At 43.8% G+C, this 18,532-nt stretch overlaps 1 protein-coding gene and 1 pseudogene across 5 annotated transcripts in view; both read left to right on the top strand.

The window, feature by feature from the left end:
• Positions 1 to 18,532, top strand: part of ITSN2 (intersectin 2) — a 160,217-nt gene that overhangs the window by 134,238 nt on the left and 7,447 nt on the right. For all 5 annotated transcript variants that reach the window (XR_003794872.1, XM_029231744.1, XM_029231742.1 and 2 more), the window contains 4 exons: positions 3,413 to 3,534; positions 6,261 to 6,367; positions 7,638 to 7,821; positions 17,274 to 17,372. Coding sequence is in view for 4 of the 5 variants with exons in the window: in XM_029231744.1 (XP_029087577.1) it covers positions 3,413 to 3,534; positions 6,261 to 6,367; positions 7,638 to 7,821; positions 17,274 to 17,372 (512 nt within the window). In the remaining variant the exon portion in view is untranslated. The remainder of the gene's footprint in view (positions 1 to 3,412; positions 3,535 to 6,260; positions 6,368 to 7,637; positions 7,822 to 17,273; positions 17,373 to 18,532) is intronic.
• Positions 11,931 to 14,141, top strand: LOC114900552 (annotated as a pseudogene).

An 18,532-nucleotide genomic window follows, 5' to 3' on the forward strand; every position in this document is an offset into this window, starting at 1 on the left:
CAATATAAATATAATGTAAGTCACAAATACAAGCCCATATGTAATTTAAAATTTTCCAGCAGCTACATTTTAAAAAGTAAAAAGAAACAGATGGAATTAATTTTAATAATTATTTTTACTTAACCCAGCATTATCCAAAATATTATCATTTCAAGGTGTAATCGGTATAATAATTTTTGTACTGATGCATTATTTTACATTCTAGGATGTTTCTACTGGGTCTTTGGAATCCAGTGTATATTTTACACTTACAGCTCTTCTCTGTTCGGACTGGCCGTGGTTCAGGTGCTCAGTAGTCACATGTCGCTAATGGCTGCTGTATTGGACAGTGCAGGTGTAGAGGATGGCAGAGGGGTGTATTCTATCCACAAACCCTAATTCCTCAGTTCTCAAAAGATTCACTCTCCCCTCAAAACAGAGGGTTCTATGGTCAAATCAGTGTTGGGAACTCTGGGTTCACTCAAATGTTTCTTTAGAGCAGGGTTTCTCAGAGCATAGTATGCGGATGTGCCTTGTGACCCTGGCAGAGAAATGCAAAGCCAGATTCGTTTGACCTTGCAGGTCAGGAATGCCAGGAATACATTATAGTATTTGCTGGATTGGGGGGACCAGAGAGCCTGGAGGCAGGCAGAGGCAGAAATGCAGAAGGAAACACCAGGAGGAAGAGAGTGACAGAGGCTGAGGGAGAGATTCGAGTGTTGGAAGCAGCAGCTCATCACAGGTGTCAGGGCTCTGGGCAGGTGCAGGAGGACGCCAGCTCCCAAGGGGGGGTCTCTGCATTTGGCGATGCTCAAGGTCATCATTACCTTCACAAGAGCAGTGTCAGTGGAGTGGTGGGAGAGAAACCAGAGTACCTTAAGTTGGAGAAGTGACAGAGAGAGCTGTGGGCGGGGGGAATGAGTGTCAGACCCCTCTACTGTCAGACATTTGGCAGTGAGACTAGAGACAGGTGTTTGTGGAGGGAGCAGGGTTGCAGGAAGGGTGCTTGTTTGTTTTACATATTGTGGTAGGAGGGACACATAATCATGTTCATGGACTAGAGGGACCAGTGAAGACTGAAGATGGAAGTGTGAAGGGCAGGGAAGGGTCCTGCAGGAGAGGGCGGGTTAGGGATGCTGGCTTTAGAAGAAGTAGGATCCCCTCACCCCCTGACACGGGAAGGAAGTACAGGGATGAGTGAGCAGGAAGATGGGGCTGGAAGTGGAAGGGGCATCATGGCTTTATTTTTTTTCCCCTGATGTCAGAGGTGAGAGCATCTGAAAGTGGGGATAGGGGTCAGGTTGGAAACTTGGAGAATAAAAATTTAAGAAACATTGTAATGAAATGCAGAGGTGTCAGCTAGGGTTGGAGTACAAGGATTGTCCCACATTCATCCCGATTAAGCTAATGTCATGTACGTCCCAGCCTTAGAAACGATAAACTACCTGAGACTTTTCCTATTATCCCAAGATACTGAATAGATAGGCCAATACTTGTGGGTTTTAACATCAATCATCGATTCCCAAAGTGTGATATCCCAGTGGTGCACAACACAATGGCCCACAAAATAGTGCCCAGGAGGACTCGAATTATTTTAATAGTTATATGTTTATGGTAGTTACTATTAGAAGAAACATAACCATCACATCAAACCCATGATTTCATAGACATTTAGCTCAAACATGAAAAAAAAATTACATAAATAATAGTAGAGATACTATGTGGATGTGGCAGAATGTGAAGGACCGAGATTTGTAAACCACTAGCAAAGAGCTAGGGCAACCTTAGAGACTGCTGCGATTGCCCCACCAGTGTCAGCTGGATGGCCACGTGATCAGCAACATTCCCCATCAGGCGTCGGCCTTGGCATCCAGCCGCCTGGCTGCACACCGCCGGGTCAGGCAGGGGCCTGTGTTATCCTTGCTCATCCCTAGCTCTCGCTCATTCCTGCAGGTCTCCTTGGCAGAACAGGATGGAACACAGTCCCCAGAAAAGCTGGATGAGTCTGAACATGAGTGGCACTGCGATTTCATCTTGGTAGCACCAAACGTGACTTTTGCCTTATTCAATTTTTGTTTGACTGTGGGAGTAATTTTTTTTAAAGCTGTCGGCAGCATGTGCAGAAAATAGAACAGTTGTCTTCGTGAGGACTCTCTGAAAGCCCAAATCTATACAAAATACATAAAAAATCAAAAACAGTCACGAAGAGAAGCCCCCACTTAAAAAGGCCAGTCTGATCCTGGCGTTTTCCGCCTCTGTGGCTCTGCGCCTTTGTCCCCGTGCAGGGCGTCTGCCTCGGTCCGAACACTGCGGGCTGCGGAGGCCCCGCAGGGCCAGCCCTGCTCCTGTGTCCTCTGCTCCCCAAACCTTCGTGTTGCCTCCCCATCTCTCCCGCTTCGGACGTGCACTGCTACCGCCTCATGTTGTCCCTTGCTGGGCACCTACCTGCTTTTTCTTTTTGCCTGAGGAAGGGCTTTCTGAGGCGTTTCCCCTCCCACTGGGCCTTTGGCAGGCCCTCAGCTTCTTATTGCATGACTCTGGGTTAACGTCACTTCCCAGTGTGACAGTGAACTCAGCTCCCATGTGCCTGTACATTGATCCGAAGTGACTATGGTACTTCTTACTCTGATGCCATGCGAGATGGCTGGGGACTGCCCTCAAAGCCCCCATGGCTGCAGTGTACCCCAAACCACCAGTTCTTTGTTCCAGTGGGTTAAGACAGTGCTCTTGCTGGGAACTGCTGGGCCCTGGAGACTTCAGGTTTCCTAACTGAGCACTTAACTTTGAGAAATCTAGAGAAGTGTTTCTCAAACATTTTTTAAACAGTGGCTCACAGTAAGAAATACATTTTACATCCTCAAATACATACCTAACTAAAAATTTTCACAGTACAATACTGACAGATCCTGTGCACGTGGTAGTTTCTAGTTATTTATTTTGTTTTGTTTTTGTTTTAAAAAATCGATAGAATGGCCCACCAATAGCTCATGACCTGCAGTTTGGAAAACACTGGTCTCCAGCATTTGATTCACTTAATCATTACAGTGCTTTGAAAATGTCTCAGGATGGTGAGAATAGCATAGATTCTTCACAAGGCTCCCTCCGCACAGTTCTGGTTTCTTTGAGACCATTTCTGCAAATCCTTCATTCTGTCATTACTTATTTGGAAAAGAAATTGGGACCATACCAAGCATTGCAGGTGTTGCAACCAGTTACAGGTGTTGCTAATTTGCGGCTCTGGAGCTCTGGAGTGGCCGGTGGTTAATCCCGCTTCCGCAGGTGTGCGCTGTTCGCCCAAGTCCCAGGGCCCTTTGGCAGGCCACGTGGTTCTTTCCCGGCAACATTTGCAAACCCCGTGTATCTGACGGTTCATGTCTGTTTTCTCCGAGGAAGATAAAATTATATTTTGAAACTCTAGCCTGCTTTTCCACAGGGTGTGCAGATCTCCAAACCCTGGACACCATGCAGCCAGTGGAGAGGAAAAGGCAGGGCTACATCCATGAGCTGATGGAGACTGAGGAGCGGTACGTGGATGACCTTCAGCTCGTCGTGGAGGTGAGGGCGCCGCGGGTGCCGCCGGCTGCTCAGGGGGTGGGGCCTCATAGCGAGGTATCACCTTTGACCAATGAATTCTCAGGCAGTGACGGGAGCGCTCACACCCTCAGAATGCTTCCTCTGACCCTTGGAGAGGCCTTGAAGATCTCAAGTCGGCTCTTTCTCCAGATTAGGTAATTCAGAGTGAAGAGAGAGAGAAAAGGCACTCAGTGCCTCAGTCGGATGTGGTAGAGGCCCCATCAGGAAAGACCAGGGTACGGAGTAGGTGGGAAGACTCTCCAGCAAATGTATCTGCCTCAGACTTTTCTCTGACGGACGATGTCTGCACCGCTCTTCTGGCACCTGACGCTTTCATAAAGTTTAATGATTTCCAGAGGAATTGTGAGGCAGTGGGGGTGTTCACCTAGCCTTTATGTCAGTTTGGAAAACCAAACAGTGTACTGTAAAGTAGCTCCCAAATCTCATATATTTACTGTGTTGTGACTATTAATGTTGCCAGCGACCCCGAAGCAGACAACGGCCATTAGAGTGGCACTTTTAAATGGTTCGCGTTTGAGCAAAGTAAAATTTTATACTTTTATTATGCTTTTGTTTCCATGGCTTTCAGTTCCCACAAAAATTTGTCAAGGCCCTCAGATGAGACCAGTTTAAAAAAAACTTAAAGAGAACAGGTGTCCCCACTCAGGCCCAGCAGGTGCACTGTTTACGTGGTCGTGACCTTGAGAACACACGGTGCAGAAGCTGAGTCCTGCATCTGCCCCAGCAAGGCCTGCCCCCGATGCATTCTCTCCCCTGAATTCGGGCTGGGATCTCAGACATGGCACACTTGCTCCTCTCAGACGTTCACTGTCCTGCACTTCTCGGTTGATAACGTCTATCTTCCCCCAGGCTGTGAGCTCCTGAGGGCAGAGACTGTGTGTCCTTCGTCCTACACCCCAAACGTAGCCTGGCCCTTTACAGGCCTTCCCAACAGGACTGAATTTATGTGTGGCTAGGTGTGTTTATGTCTGTCTGCACTTCTCTCACCAGGATGGATGGCCTGTAAGAAAAGCCCATCCTTTTGATTAACCCCTACAAGTGTCAGCCCTGCTGCCGGTCAGATTCCAGTCCTAAGTGGTTGTAAATGGGTGTGGAGAACCGCTCTGACTAGCACAGAAGGTGAATGGGGGCCAGGTGCTTTCCCCATCTCAGGCCAGCCTCTTAACCACGTGGGCTTGGTTATTCTCAGTGCACCTCACAAGACACTCTGAGGGGTGAGGCATCATGTTGGGGTCAGGGGGTTAGGGGAAAAAGCACTGCCCACAGGCAAGGGCTTCTCATTACCGTTGCCATGGAGGGCCCCAGAGGACCCAGCCATCTCACCCTCTGCTTACCTCACTGAGGCTGGCACAAAGCAGGCAGATAGAACGAATAAACAGTAACATAAATTAATCAGCGAGTGAAAGAACCGACATCAGACACTTTCCCTGTCCTTCAGGAGCAACCTCAGAGCAGGTCGACCTTGTTTCCAGGGCTCTCTCTCACAGGAGTGTCCAGACATCTTCAGTCTGATTCTGGAACCGTAGAGGTTTAGAGACGTTAGTTCATAGCACTTTTATCTGAGTTCTCTGAATCCAGGTTCAATTCAGTGCAGTAAGTAAACATTAATTTAGAACAGTTTCAATGGAGGGTAATGTCATGTGTATTTTGGAGAGATTTCACGTGAGAAGAGTTGTCTCAGATGACTTCACCATTTCCTTAAGGCTTTTAAAGTCATTCCCTAGTTGTTTAGTGGAAACTTGAACTTAGAATCAAAAAGTTGTTTTAGTTCTGGCTCCTCCACGTTCTAGCTTTGTGACCTTGAGCAAATTACTCTCTCAGCTTTTAGTTCTTCATGGGTCAATTGGGAATAATAATACCTGACTCAGCATGACCTACATCATCTATGAAGTTAATTGAGAAACCCACACACACACACGTGTGCATGTACGCACACACAAGCATATGCATGTATGTGCATATCAGAACTTTGTGAAACCTTAAGTGCTACGGATTACCAAAGTGTTATCATTTAACCCCTGAAATCCACATGTGCTTGGTGGCCAGTCTTGAGGATAGGATAAGGCATCACTCTTTCTTCTGGTGCACTTCTCACAAACTGCTTCCAGACCCCTGAGGTGCTCAGCCTGACAACGGTCATGCTCCCTCAGTTCTGCAGGCTCTTCCAGTGTGTGGGTGCTTTATGCCCATGGTTTATTTAACCTGTATAAGACCCTGAGGAGGTAGGTATGAGAATCTCCTCTTCTTGATGAGACTGCTGGATTCAGTCCTTAAAATCAGCCCTGATAGGAGACGAAGTAGCAAAAAGTAGGGAAATTTTGCAATTTAAAATTTAACAGTCACAATATGTTTATTTAAAAGTGCCATGATCTTCCTAGTTTTAGTGTATGAAGATAATGTTTTGTTTTGTTTTTCGCGGTACACGGGCCTCTTACTGCTGTGGCCTCTCCCGTTGCGGAGCACAGGCTCCGGACGCACAGGCTTAGCGGCCAGGGCGCACGGGCCCAGCCGCTCCGCGGCATGTGGGATCCTCCTGGACCGGGGCACGAACCCGCGTCCCCCCGCATCGGCAGGCAGACTCTCAACCACTGGGCCACCAGGGCAGCCCGAAGATAATGTGTTATTTAGACCACACAGCCTGTGTACTGCACTTGAGCTGACTTCTTTCCCTTGTGTTCTGAATTTAGGTTTTTCAGAAACGAATGGCAGAACCAGGTTTTCTCACTGAAGGAGAAACGGCCTTGATCTTTGTTAACTGGAAGGAGCTCATCATGTCGAACACGAAGCTGCTGAAGTGAGTCGTGAGCATCACCTGTTGTTGCAGGAGACGCCCCCAGCCCCAGGGCTGAGACTCATACCTAACTCTGCAGCCAGGGCTGCTTAGCAAAGAACTTTCACTGTTTTCTGTTCCCTCGGGCTTTTTTTTTTTAATATAAATTTATTTATTTTATTTTTGGCTGCGTTGGGTCTTGGTTGCTGTGCACGGGCTTTCTGTAGTTGCGGTGAGCAGGGGCTGCTCTTCATTGCGGTGCGCGGGCTTCTCATTGCAGTGGCTTCTCCTGCTGCAGAGCCTGGGCTCTAGGTGCGCAGGCTTCAGTAGTTGCGGTGCACGGGCTTAATAGTTGTGGCTCACGGGCTCTAGAGCACAGGCTCAGTAGTTGTGGTGCATGGGCTTATTTGCTCTGCGGCATGTGGGATCTTCCCAGATCAGGGCTCAAACCCATGTCCCCTGCATTGGCAGGCGGATTCTTAACCACTGCACCACCAGGGAAGTCCCTCCCTCAGGCTTTTAATTTTATCATCATTTTATGAAATGCTCTCTAACTCTGAAATGCATAATTATTGAAGTAAAGAAATATAACAAAGAAAATATTTGATTAAGCAAAGGAAAAGTTAAATCATTAAACAAACAATATATCAACATATGGTTCCAAAATATACTTGACTCTGCATCAGATAGAGTCAGGAGAGAAGCTGCAGCTCATGGCCTAGACACAACTGGCTGGTCTGGCACTCTCCTAAGTCCAGTGTGAAATTCCGTTCCCTGTGGTGATTTTCTGTCCCTTACTCCCGTGAGGACAGGCTCCTGTGGGGAGGCATGAGCAGTCCCAGCGCTTGCTGCCTCTCCGCCCTCCTTGGGGCTCGGCAGCTCTCTGGGAACAATGCTGCCTCCACACGTGGCCTCTGTGGGCTCCTGCTCCCTTTTTTCCGTTACAGAGGGTGGAAATTTCTTTCTTCTTGGTTCAACTGAAAACAAGTTAGAAAATTTTCAAAAGGAACTTTGCTAAGATACTAAGCTGAATCCAAAACAATTCCAAAGACCTAGGAACACCCAAGTGCACACACTTCATTTTCTTCTTCTTTCCAGCAGCTCACCCAGGTTGGCTGGGCGGGCAGGGCTTTAAGCCCTCGCTGCCTCCTCCTCCTGACGTTTCCCTCACGGTGCCAGAGCTTTTTAGGTAACTCACCGGTTGTCATTACCGTTAGTCTCGCAAGGTACTCGTCCTTCATTTGCGAAGCACATTCAGTTAGAAATGGGAAGTGAGAGTGTGTGCTGGTTGCAGGGCCTTGCGAGTGCGGAAGAAGACGGGGGGCGAGAAGATGCCTGTGCAGATGATTGGGGACGTCCTGGCGGCTGAGCTGTGCCACATGCAGGCCTACATCCGGTTCTGCAGCTGCCAGCTGAATGGAGCAGCCCTTTTACAGCAGAAGACAGACGAACATGCAGACTTCAAAGAATTTTTAAAGGTAACTCCATTCGGGGAACGTAGGCAGGTCAGCCTTGTTCCGAGCCAGGAGGCAGGGGTGTATGGTGGCATGGTGGGGAATCTCAGCAGCAGAGAAGGCCATCTCCATCACCTTCCAAAGGAAACACAGATATGGCAAAGAATTTTCTGACTGCTTTGAGTTGCCTTTCATGTTGAATTGATTTTTCTTGGCACTGGGACCATGATTTTGCCCATCTTAAATAGCAGAGTGTCTTTTTAAGCCTACTTACATAAATCAGCTACTTTATACTCCAGAAAAGTCCAGAATGTCACTTTCTTAGTTTTGTAAATTGTATTTATTTTATACCCATCTTATTCCAGAAGGGATATAAACTAGCTTACTTAAACGTATAAAATGCAACAAGATAAAATAAAATTTAAAATAAGTGGATGGGGAGTTCCCTGGTGGTCCAGTGGTTAGGATTTGGCGCTTTCACTGCCGTGGCCCGGGTTCAATCCCTGATCGGGGAACAGAGATCCCACAAGCTGCATGGTGTGGCCAAAAAAAAAAAAGTGTACGAATAAAACGGGACAAAAGGAAATGAGAGTAGGAAAGAAAATGGTGACACCAGGAACTAGGATAATAAATAAAAAGCGCATCTGTGATCCTATATATATACAAGAAGTGTACGCAGCTGTCATAAAACCTTCCAGAAACCAATGAGAAGACAGAAAACAATTGGTTCCACGATGCCATGGTCATAAATTAAAAACAAGCAGCTGGTAAGGAGAAGTAATGCTAGAACTGTACTCAGGAAGTACACTATGTGTATATTCACTGTGTATAATAGAATGAGTCGGCAACAATCTTACAGTGATACACCAGTGAGCTTCAGATGTCCGGTTATATCATAATAGAAAATCACATTTTGATAAGTCATTTTTATTGATGTTGTTCAGTAATAGAAGTATTACTAAACATGTTAAAATGGTGAGGGAAATGAAAGAAAAATCTGTTTTCTTGGTTTTTTTGCATTTTTGTTGTTGTTGTGAAGTACTTTATATTGGGATATATTATACAGCCACAGTAGTACTTTATGGGAAAGTGCATAATTTTAATATTTTTATTATCAGAAAAGAATGGAAAAATCAGCATAAAATATAAGATACATAGGCAGAGGATAAAATTCTAAGAGGAAAATAGAGGAAGTAATAAAGATAAAAGCACAAATGATATCAATATGTCTGCAAACAGGTACAGTGAAAAGAACCGATAAAATATAACTCCACTAAATCTAATAGAAAAAGAGGGAAAAAAACACAAGTAAAAACAAGAATAGATACAAAGTTATTTCTTAAAAGTGTATATAATTCAAAATATATGCTAATAAATATGAAAACATTAACAAAACTTGTAGTTTTCTATTAAAGTTTGAAAACTGATTCAATAAGAGTAGAACATCTAGAGAGAGTCAGGCTCGTGCCATCTTGCCCCCACCATCCGCGCCCAGCCACCCTTTCCCTTTAGACACTCTCAGCCCCCCACCCGCCCCTTTCCAAGCATGTCTCGGGCCACCGCTGCCAAAACCGCACCATCTCTACCCGCACATTCTCTGTGTGGGACGTGCAGCCGGGTCTACAAGTATTCTTAGAGCAGAGATGAGCTATCTGGAATAAAGCCAGCAAGTGACCTGTCCATTTAAGCCACAGATGAATAATACTGCAGCCAGCCCAATGTCTACTGCCACTTCAAGTAGTGGAAGAAGTACAGGGAAGTCTATAAGCTTTGCAGCAGAATTGCAGAGTATGATGTTTTTGCTTACAGATTAAAAACTTGAACATAGACCTGAAACCATAAAACTCCTATAAGAAAAAAAAAAAAAAACTCCTTTAAGGAAACATAGGTGGTTTTCTCTAGGTGATTCTAGGAGGCCTCTTCATGAAATGGCAGTTTTGGTAGAAGATGTAGTACACACTCAGTTAATTTACATCCCATGTGGCTGACAGGGTCTTGGTGCTCTGGCCTGGTGTAAGGCCTGAGCCTCCAAGGTGGGAGAGCCGAGTTCAGGACATTGTACCACCAAAGACCTCTCAGCCCCATGTAATATCAATTGGTGAGAGCTCTCCCAGAGATCTTCGTCTCAACACTAAGACCCAGCTCCACTTAACAGCCAGTAAGCTCCAGTGCTGGATGCATCATGCCAAACAACTAGCAAGACAGGAACACAGCCCCACCCATTAGCAGAGAGGCTGCCTAAAATCATTCTAAGTTCACAGACACCACAAAACACACTGCCACATGCAGCCCCATCCACCAGAAAGACAAGATTCAGCCCCACCCACCAGAACACAGGCACCAGTCCCCTCCATCAGGAAGCCTACACAAGCCACTGACCCGACCTCACCCACTGGGGGCAGACACCAAAAACAACAGGAACAACGAACCTGCAGCCTGTGAAAAGGAGACCCCAAAGGGGTCATAAGTTACACAAAACGAGAAGCCAGAGAAATATGCAGCGGATGAAGGAGCAAGGTAAAAACCCACCAGACCAAACAAAGGAAGAGGAAATAGGCAGTCAACCTGAAAAAGAATTCAGAGTAATGATAGTAAAGATGATCCCAAATCTTGGAAATAGAATGGAGAAAATACAAGAAACGTTTAACAAGGACCTAGGAGAACTAAAGAGCAAACAAACAATGATGAACAATACAATAAGTGAAATTAAAAATTCTCTAGAAGGAATCAGTAGCTGAATAACTGAGGCTGTAGAACGGATAAGGGACCTGGAAGGTAAAATAGTGGAAATAACTACCACAGAGCAGAATAAAGAAAAAAGAATGAAAAGAATTGAGGACAGTCTCAGAGACGTCTGGGACAACATTAAACGCACCAACATTCAAATTATAGGGGTCCCAGAAGAAGAAGAGAAAAAGAAAGGGTCTGAGAAAATATTTGAAGAGATTATAGTTGAAAACTTCCCTAACATGGGAAAGGAAATAGTCAAGTCCGGGAAGTGCAGAGTCCCATACAGGGTAAATCCAAGGAGAAACATGCCAAGACACATATTAATCAAACTATCAAAACTTAAATACAAAGAAAAAATATTAAAAGCAGCAAGGGAAAAGCAACAAATAACTAACAAGGGAATCCCCGTAAGGTTAACAACTGACCTTTCAGCAGAAACTCTGCAAGCCAGAAGGGAGCGACAGGACATATTTAAAGTGATGAAAGGGAAAAACCTACAACCAAGATTACTCTATCCAGTAAGGATCTCATTCAGATTCGACGGAGAAATTAAAACCTTTACAGACAAGCAAAAGTTAAGAGAATTCAGCACCACCAAACCAGATTTACAACAAATGCTAAAGGAACTTCTCTAGGGAGGAAACACAAGAGAAGGAAAAAACCTACAAAAACAAACCCAAAACAATTAAGAAAATGGTAATAGGAACATACATATCGATAATGATGTTAAATGTAAATGGATTAAATGCTCCAACCAAAAGATGTAGACTGGCTGAATGGATACAAAAACAAGACCCATATATATGCTGTCTACAAGAGACCCACTTCAGACCTAGGGACGCATACAGACTGAAAGTCTGGGATGGAAAAAGATATTCCATGCAAATGGAAATCAAAAGAAAGCTGGAGTAGCAGTTCTCATATCAGATAAAATAGACTTTAAAATAAAAACTATTACAAGAGACAAAGAAGGACACTACATAATGATCAAGGGATCAATCCAAGAAGAAGATACAACAATTGTACATATTTATGCACCCAACATAGGAGCACCTCAATATATAAGGCAAATGCTAAAAGCCATAAAAGGGGAAATCGACAGTAACACAATCATAGTAGGGGACTTTAACACCTCACTTTCACCAATGGACAGATCATCCAAAATGAAAATAAATAAGGAAACACAAGCTTTAAATGATACATTAAACAAGATGGACTCAATTGATATTTATAGGACATTCCCTCCAAAAACAACAGAATACACTTTCTTCTCAAGTGCTCATGGAACATTCTCCAGGATAGATCATATCTTGGGTCACAAATCAAGCCTTGGTAAATTTAAGAAAATTGAAATTGTATCAAGTATCTTTTCCAACCACAACGCTATGAGACTAGATATCAATTACAGGAAAAAAAAAACTGTAAAAAATACAAATACATGGAGGCTAAACAATACGCTACTAAATAACCAAGAGACCACTGAAGAAATCAAAAACTACCTAGAAACACCGTCCTCAGGCTGACCATGGTGGACATTTTAAGGGCAGCTGATCCGCAACCTGTGTGCCCCGCACCACTTCCTGTGGAAGCTTGAGCCAGCTGTGTAGCTTTCTCCCTTTGTCTCATAACCATGTCCACCAATGAGAATTCTAATTCACCAGCTGCCCGCCTTAACAGATTCAAGAACAAGGGGAAAGACAGTACAGAAATGAGGCAGCACTGAATAGAGGTTAATGTGGAGTTCCGGAAAGCTAAGAAGTATGACCAGATGCTGAAAAGGAGAAATGTCAGCTCTTTTCCAGATGATGCTGCTTCTCCACTGCAGGAAAACCACAACAACCAGGGCACTGTAAATTGGTCTGTTGATGACATTGTCAAAGGCATAAATAGCAACAATTTGGAAAGCCAGCTCCAAGCTACTCAAGCTGCTAGGAAACTGCTTTCTAGGGAAAAACAGCCCCCCACAGACAGCATAATCTGGGCTGGTTTGATTCCAAAATTGTGTCCTTCTTGGGCAGAACTGATTGCAGTCCCATTCAGTTTGAATCTGCTTGGGCCTCACTAACATTGCTTCCAGGACATCAGAACAGACCAAGGCTGTGGTAGATGGAGGTGCTATCCCAGCATTCATTTCTCTGTTGGCATCTCCCCATGCTTACTTCAGTGAACAAGCTGTATGGGCTCTAGGAAACATTGCAGGTGATGGCTCAGTTTTCCGAGACTTGGTTATCAAGTGTGGTGCAGTTGACCCACTGTTGGCACTTTCGGCGGTTCCTGATACGTCATCTTTAGCATGTGGTTACTTACATAATCTTACCTGGACACTTTCAAATCTTTGTCACAACAAGAATCCTGCACACCCCCTTAGATGCTGTTGAGCAGATTCTTCCTACTTTAGTTCATCTCCTGCATCACGATGATCCAGAAGTTTTAGTTGATACCTGCTGGGCTATTTCCTACCTTACAAATGGTCCAAATGAATGGATTGAAATGGTTGTGAAAACTGGGGTTGTACCCCAACTTGTGAAGCTTTTAGGAGCTACGAATTGCCAATTGTGATTCCCACGCTAAGAGCCATAGGGAATATTGTCACTGGGACAGATGAACAGACTCAGGTTGTAATGGATGCAGGAGCACTTGCCATCTTTCCCAGCCTGCTAACAAACTCCAAAACTAATATTCAGAAGGAAGCTATGTGGACAATGTCAAACATCACGGCTGGCTGCCGGGACAAGATATAACGAGTCGTAAATCATGGATTAGTCCCATTCCTTGTTGGCATTCTTTCTAAGGCAGACTTTAAGACACAAAAGGAAGCTGTATGGGCTGTGACCAACTATACAAGTGGCGGAACAGTTGAGCAGATCGTATACCTTGTTCATTGTGGCATAATAGAACCATTGATGAACCTCCTAACTGCAAAAGGCAACAGAATTATTCTGGTTATCCTGGATGCCATTTCAAATATCTTTCAGGCTGCTGAGAAACTAGGTGAAACTGAGAAACTTAGTATAATGATTGAAGAATGTGGAGGTTTGGACAAAATTGAAGCTCTACAAAACCATGAAAATGAGTCTGTGTACAAAGCTTCATTAAACTTGATTGAGAAGTATTTCTCTGTGGAAGAAGAGGAAGGTCAAAATTGTGCCGGAAACTACCTCTAAAGGGTATACATTCCAAGTTCAGGATGGCACTGCTGGGACCTTCAGCTTCTAGATTGTACCTCTGAGGCATAAAGTTGTTTGTTGTGTACTATGTTTGGTAGAAGTTTCTCTTACTGTTTCTCTACTAAGAACTCTTTTTACATGTGGTTTGTTATTGTAGCGCTTTTTACAAAGAAACTATGCTTGAACAGTTCCAAACTGTACATACTATATGAAGCTTCTTCTCTCAATGGGTTTCTTATTTCTATGTGGGATTTCATGTCTTGCAGTGTCCTGTAAATAAAGATTAAATTCCACGGTTTTCTTTACTTCAAAAACAAAATTACATAGAAACAAATGACAGTGAAAACTCGATGACCCAAAACCTATGGGATGCAGCAAAAGCAGTTCTAAGAGGGAAGTTTATAGCAATACAATCCTACCTCAAGAAAAAAGAAAAATGTCAAATGAACAACCTAACCTTACGCCTAAAGCAATTAGAGAAAGAACAACAACAAAAAAACCCCCAAAGTTAGCAGAAGGAAAGAAATCATAAAGTTCAGATCAGAAATCAATGAAAAAGAAATGAAGGAAACAGTAGGAAAGATCAATAAAACTAAAAGCTGGTTCTTTGGGAAGATAAACAAAATTGATAAACCATTAGCCAGACTCATCAAGAAAAAAAGGGAGAAGACTCAAATCAACAGAATTAGAAATGAAAAAGGGGCTTCCCTGGTGGCGCAGTGGTTGAGAGTCCGCCTGCCGATGCAGGGGACACGGGTTCGTGCCCCGGTCCGGGAAGATCCCACATACCACGGAGCGGCTAGGCCCAGGAGCCATGGCCGCTGAGCCTGCGCATCTGGAGCCTGTGCTCCGCAGCGGGAGAGGCCACAACAGTGAGAGGCCCGCGTACCGAAAAAAAAAAAAAAAAAAAAAATGAGCTATTTTGTGGTGAGATGGATGGACCTAGAGCCTGTCATACAGAGTGAAGTAAGTCAGAAAAACAAATACTGTATGCTAACACATAATATGGAACCTAAAAAAACAAAAATGGTTCTGACAAACCTAGGGGCAGGACAGGAATAAAGACACAGACGTAGATAATGGACTTGAGGATGTGGGAAGGGGAAGGGGAAGCTGGGACAAAGTGAGAGAGTGGCATGGACATATATACACTACCAAACGTTAAATAGCTAGCTAGTGGGATGCAGCTGCATAGCACAGGGAGATCAGCTCCATGCTTTGTGACCACCTAGAGGGGTGGGATAGGGAGGGTGGGAGGGAGACACAAGAGGGAGGAGATAAGGGGATATATGTATACATATAGCTGATTCACTTTGTTATACAGCAGAAACTAACACAACGTTGTAAAGTTAACTATACTCCAATAAAGATAAAGTTAAAGAAAAATAGAAAATCTGAAGATAATATTAAACAAGGGAAAAAACTGAGTAACCTACCCCAAAAGAGGAGATAGTTTCACTTGATGGATTTAATGGTGAATTCTTTACAACAATAAAGGAATAGATTATTCTATTTTATATAAACTGTTACAGATCCCAGAAAAAAATAGAAAGCCTACCTAATTCATTATATAAGACAAAAGTGACTCTAACGCCAAGGCCCATTTTTGTATTTGTGTTTAATTACAAAAATGAAAAAAAAAGTTATAACCCAATATCTTTTATAAATATAGTTGTTAAAATCTTAATTAAAATAACAGTGAATAAAATTAAGCATTACATGAAAAGAAGAGTCTGTCATAACGAAATAGGATCAATTCCAAGAGGCAACACAGTTTCATGCTCAGAACAAGACAGCCTTCAGAATTGGACTGCTCGGGCTGAAATTCCAGCCCCATCATGGTCCACTGTGTGACCAGGGCAAGTTTCTTAACATTTGGTGCCTTAAAGTCCCCTCATCTCTCACCTGGAGATAATCAGATAATACTTTTAAAGTACTTTAGCACAGAGACCAACACATAGTAAGCATTCAATAAATGCTAACTTTATTTATTTAGCTTATGATGATCTCAGGGGTGTAAAAATGGTTCAGTATAAGGCACTGAGGACAGAACCCTTCAGTTGGTGGGAGGCAAGGTGTTGCCTAGAAATGAACTAGAAGAAACATAGAAAGAAACCAAGATCACAGAAACAAACATTAATCAGAATAACTACATAAATGTGGAATTATGAGTATATGTGAACATTTTAAAATAATAGTAGAATTAAATATAGGACATTTACCTTCTAAAGCATAGTAAAAGGTTTAAAATTTTTTCAAATAGTAATAAAAATAGGAATTTAAAAAATAGGATGTAAATAGAACGTCAGTGTCACCACAATTGTAACAATAGCAAAAATAAAAAGTGTTTAGTCTCATAATGAAAGGCATGGTGTTGCTTACATTAAAAAGCAGATCTAACAAGCTGTGTTCTAAAATGTTACTTTTTAAAAAGACTCAGAAAATATAGAAATAAATACCATGAAGATGCTTATCTTAGAAACATATATATATATATATATCCAAAAACAAAAGGAGCGGGTAATTTTAATATCCCGTAGTGGGAAATGATTAGTTAAATTACAGTAAATGTGTTATTTTTCAGTCATTAAAATGATCATACCAGAGTACTAGCTACTCTGTTAGGTCCTGTACTAGTCCTAGGAGTAGAAGCAAATAAATGTGGTCCTAGGCATCCTGGAGTTAACAGTCTGGGTGGGAGTTATAGAGACACCTCATATGTGATGCCTCTACCTGTGTTACCCAGTCCAGATGTGGCACGATGACAAAGGAAGCCTTGGGGGCTTGAGAAGGATCACTGAAAAGGAGGGGAGGCGTGAAGAAGGGGAGAGCCTGGACTGAAGGAGGCTAATCTGAGTCTTCAGAGATGAATATGAATTAGCCAAGTGAAGGAAGAGCAGAAGGGACATTGTGAGCCTGGCTCATAGCAGGTGCTCAGTAAATGTATTGTTATGAATGAAGCAGGGTGATGAGCAGGCAGAGATGGGGGAGATCAAGAGCTACTTAGAAGACAGACTGGCATCAGTGGTAACTCCTAGGTATGTGTGGGGGAAGGTGAGTGGGTGAAGAATGGTGCTACCAACTCTGATAGGAATAGGGGTAGAAGAGGATGCTTTTATGAGGGAAGACGAGGACTTCACTTGGGGGTATGTTGAGGTATTGAGGTCCCTTTGGGACATCCAGGTGAGACGGAGAGTAATTTGGCAAGTGTAGAGCTCCACAGCTGGTCTGGTCACACTGTGGGGCTCAGTCGTGTGGGATCTTGGGCAGAGGAGAGGAAAGGAGTGAGGAAGACTGAGAGGGGTCAGTGCGCTGGGAAGACAGTCTGGTTCCGGAAGCAATGGGAGGGAGGGATTGCACAGGCTGTCAGATGCACCTAAGAAAGAACTGAAAGCATCCACTGGCTTTGGCGCATGAAGTGGGATATTCTTGCTGTTAACCTGATACGTATCATTTTGGATCCTGAGTTTTTAAAAGAAGTTAGAAATCTAAAAGGTGGTCAAAGTCAGGAGCATAGCCAGTGTTTCCTTGTTTTCCTCAGGCTATGATTTCCTCACAAGCCTCTCAATTATTTTGCAGAGGCTGGCATCTGACCCTCGATGTAAAGGAATGCCCCTTTCCAGCTTCCTGCTGAAGCCCATGCAGAGGATCACCCGCTACCCCCTCCTCATCAGAAGTGTAAGTGCCTGGCTGGGAGAAGCAGGACCCTTTGAGGTTCACAGAGGCTGATAGGGAGCCTCCAGATACACCAGCCACCCACCACATGGTCCGACTCCACTGTCTGGTGGACCAGGCACCGTGTGTGTGTGCGCGCGCACACGCCCATGGACACACATGCAGTCTGAAGGGATAAATCCTTGAAATGGGCAAATAAAAGAGGTATCCATGGTCATTTGGGTTACCTGTCCTCCCCCTTCCCAGAAAGCTCCCTAGCCTCTCGGGGTCATATGTTGTCTAGGCAGGGCAGCGCCCTCTAGTTCTCCAGCTGTGGAAAGAGTCCACAGTTAGTATGACCTTGGGGTCCAGTCTTCCTGCTGAGATCTGAATTCATCTACCAACTGAATATGTAACCTAGACGTCCCAGCAGTCTCCAACTCAGTGTCCTAGACAGCTCATCATCGTCCCCTGGCTGTATCCTACCTCAGCTGGCTGACTACACAGTCCCTCTAAAATTCCATTCATCTTTTTGACACAAACAATGTTGGCCTCTCGAGCTGATACGCCTTCTAAGGAGAAGGCAGACTTTCAAAGGATTATTCCACAGGTAATCATTGAGGTAATTTTAATCATCTTACAAAGAAAAACAGTAGAAATAATATAAGACTGTTGCTTTTATTGATTATGCCTTGATCTCTGGTCTGTAAGCCATGTTAACTCAATATAGACCTTATGTTACAGAGTTAATGTCACAGTTCTGATACCAAATGGACCCATTAATATACATTAATCCACAGTCCCTTACCTGAAATATTTGGGGCCAGATATGTTTCAGAATTCAGACTGTAATTCAAATGCTGTATATTACACGACACCCTAACAAGCCTGGGCAGCACCAATAAGCAACACATTAATAGTCCTACAGAGAAATTCATGAATAATTACTGTTAGTGGACGTAAAAAGTTCATCTCTTCAGTTTAGGTCAAGTTTTGCCACTAAATGAGTAATGAAAACAGCTTTAGGCTTTCAGAGCTTTTTCGTATTTTGGAACTGTAAATGAAGCACAGGAGTCATCTACTGATGGGCCCGCTGATTTCCAGAGGGACCACACAAATTTGCATTCTCTATCCCTTTACCTTTGGAACATTAGCGTGAAGTCACTTCCCAGTGAAATGAATGC

The sequence above is a fragment of the Monodon monoceros genome, unplaced genomic scaffold (assembly GCF_005190385.1).
Source record: "Monodon monoceros isolate NGI ecotype Baffin Bay Population unplaced genomic scaffold, NGI_Narwhal_1 Super_Scaffold_19, whole genome shotgun sequence".
Lineage (NCBI taxonomy): Eukaryota > Metazoa > Chordata > Mammalia > Artiodactyla > Monodontidae > Monodon > Monodon monoceros.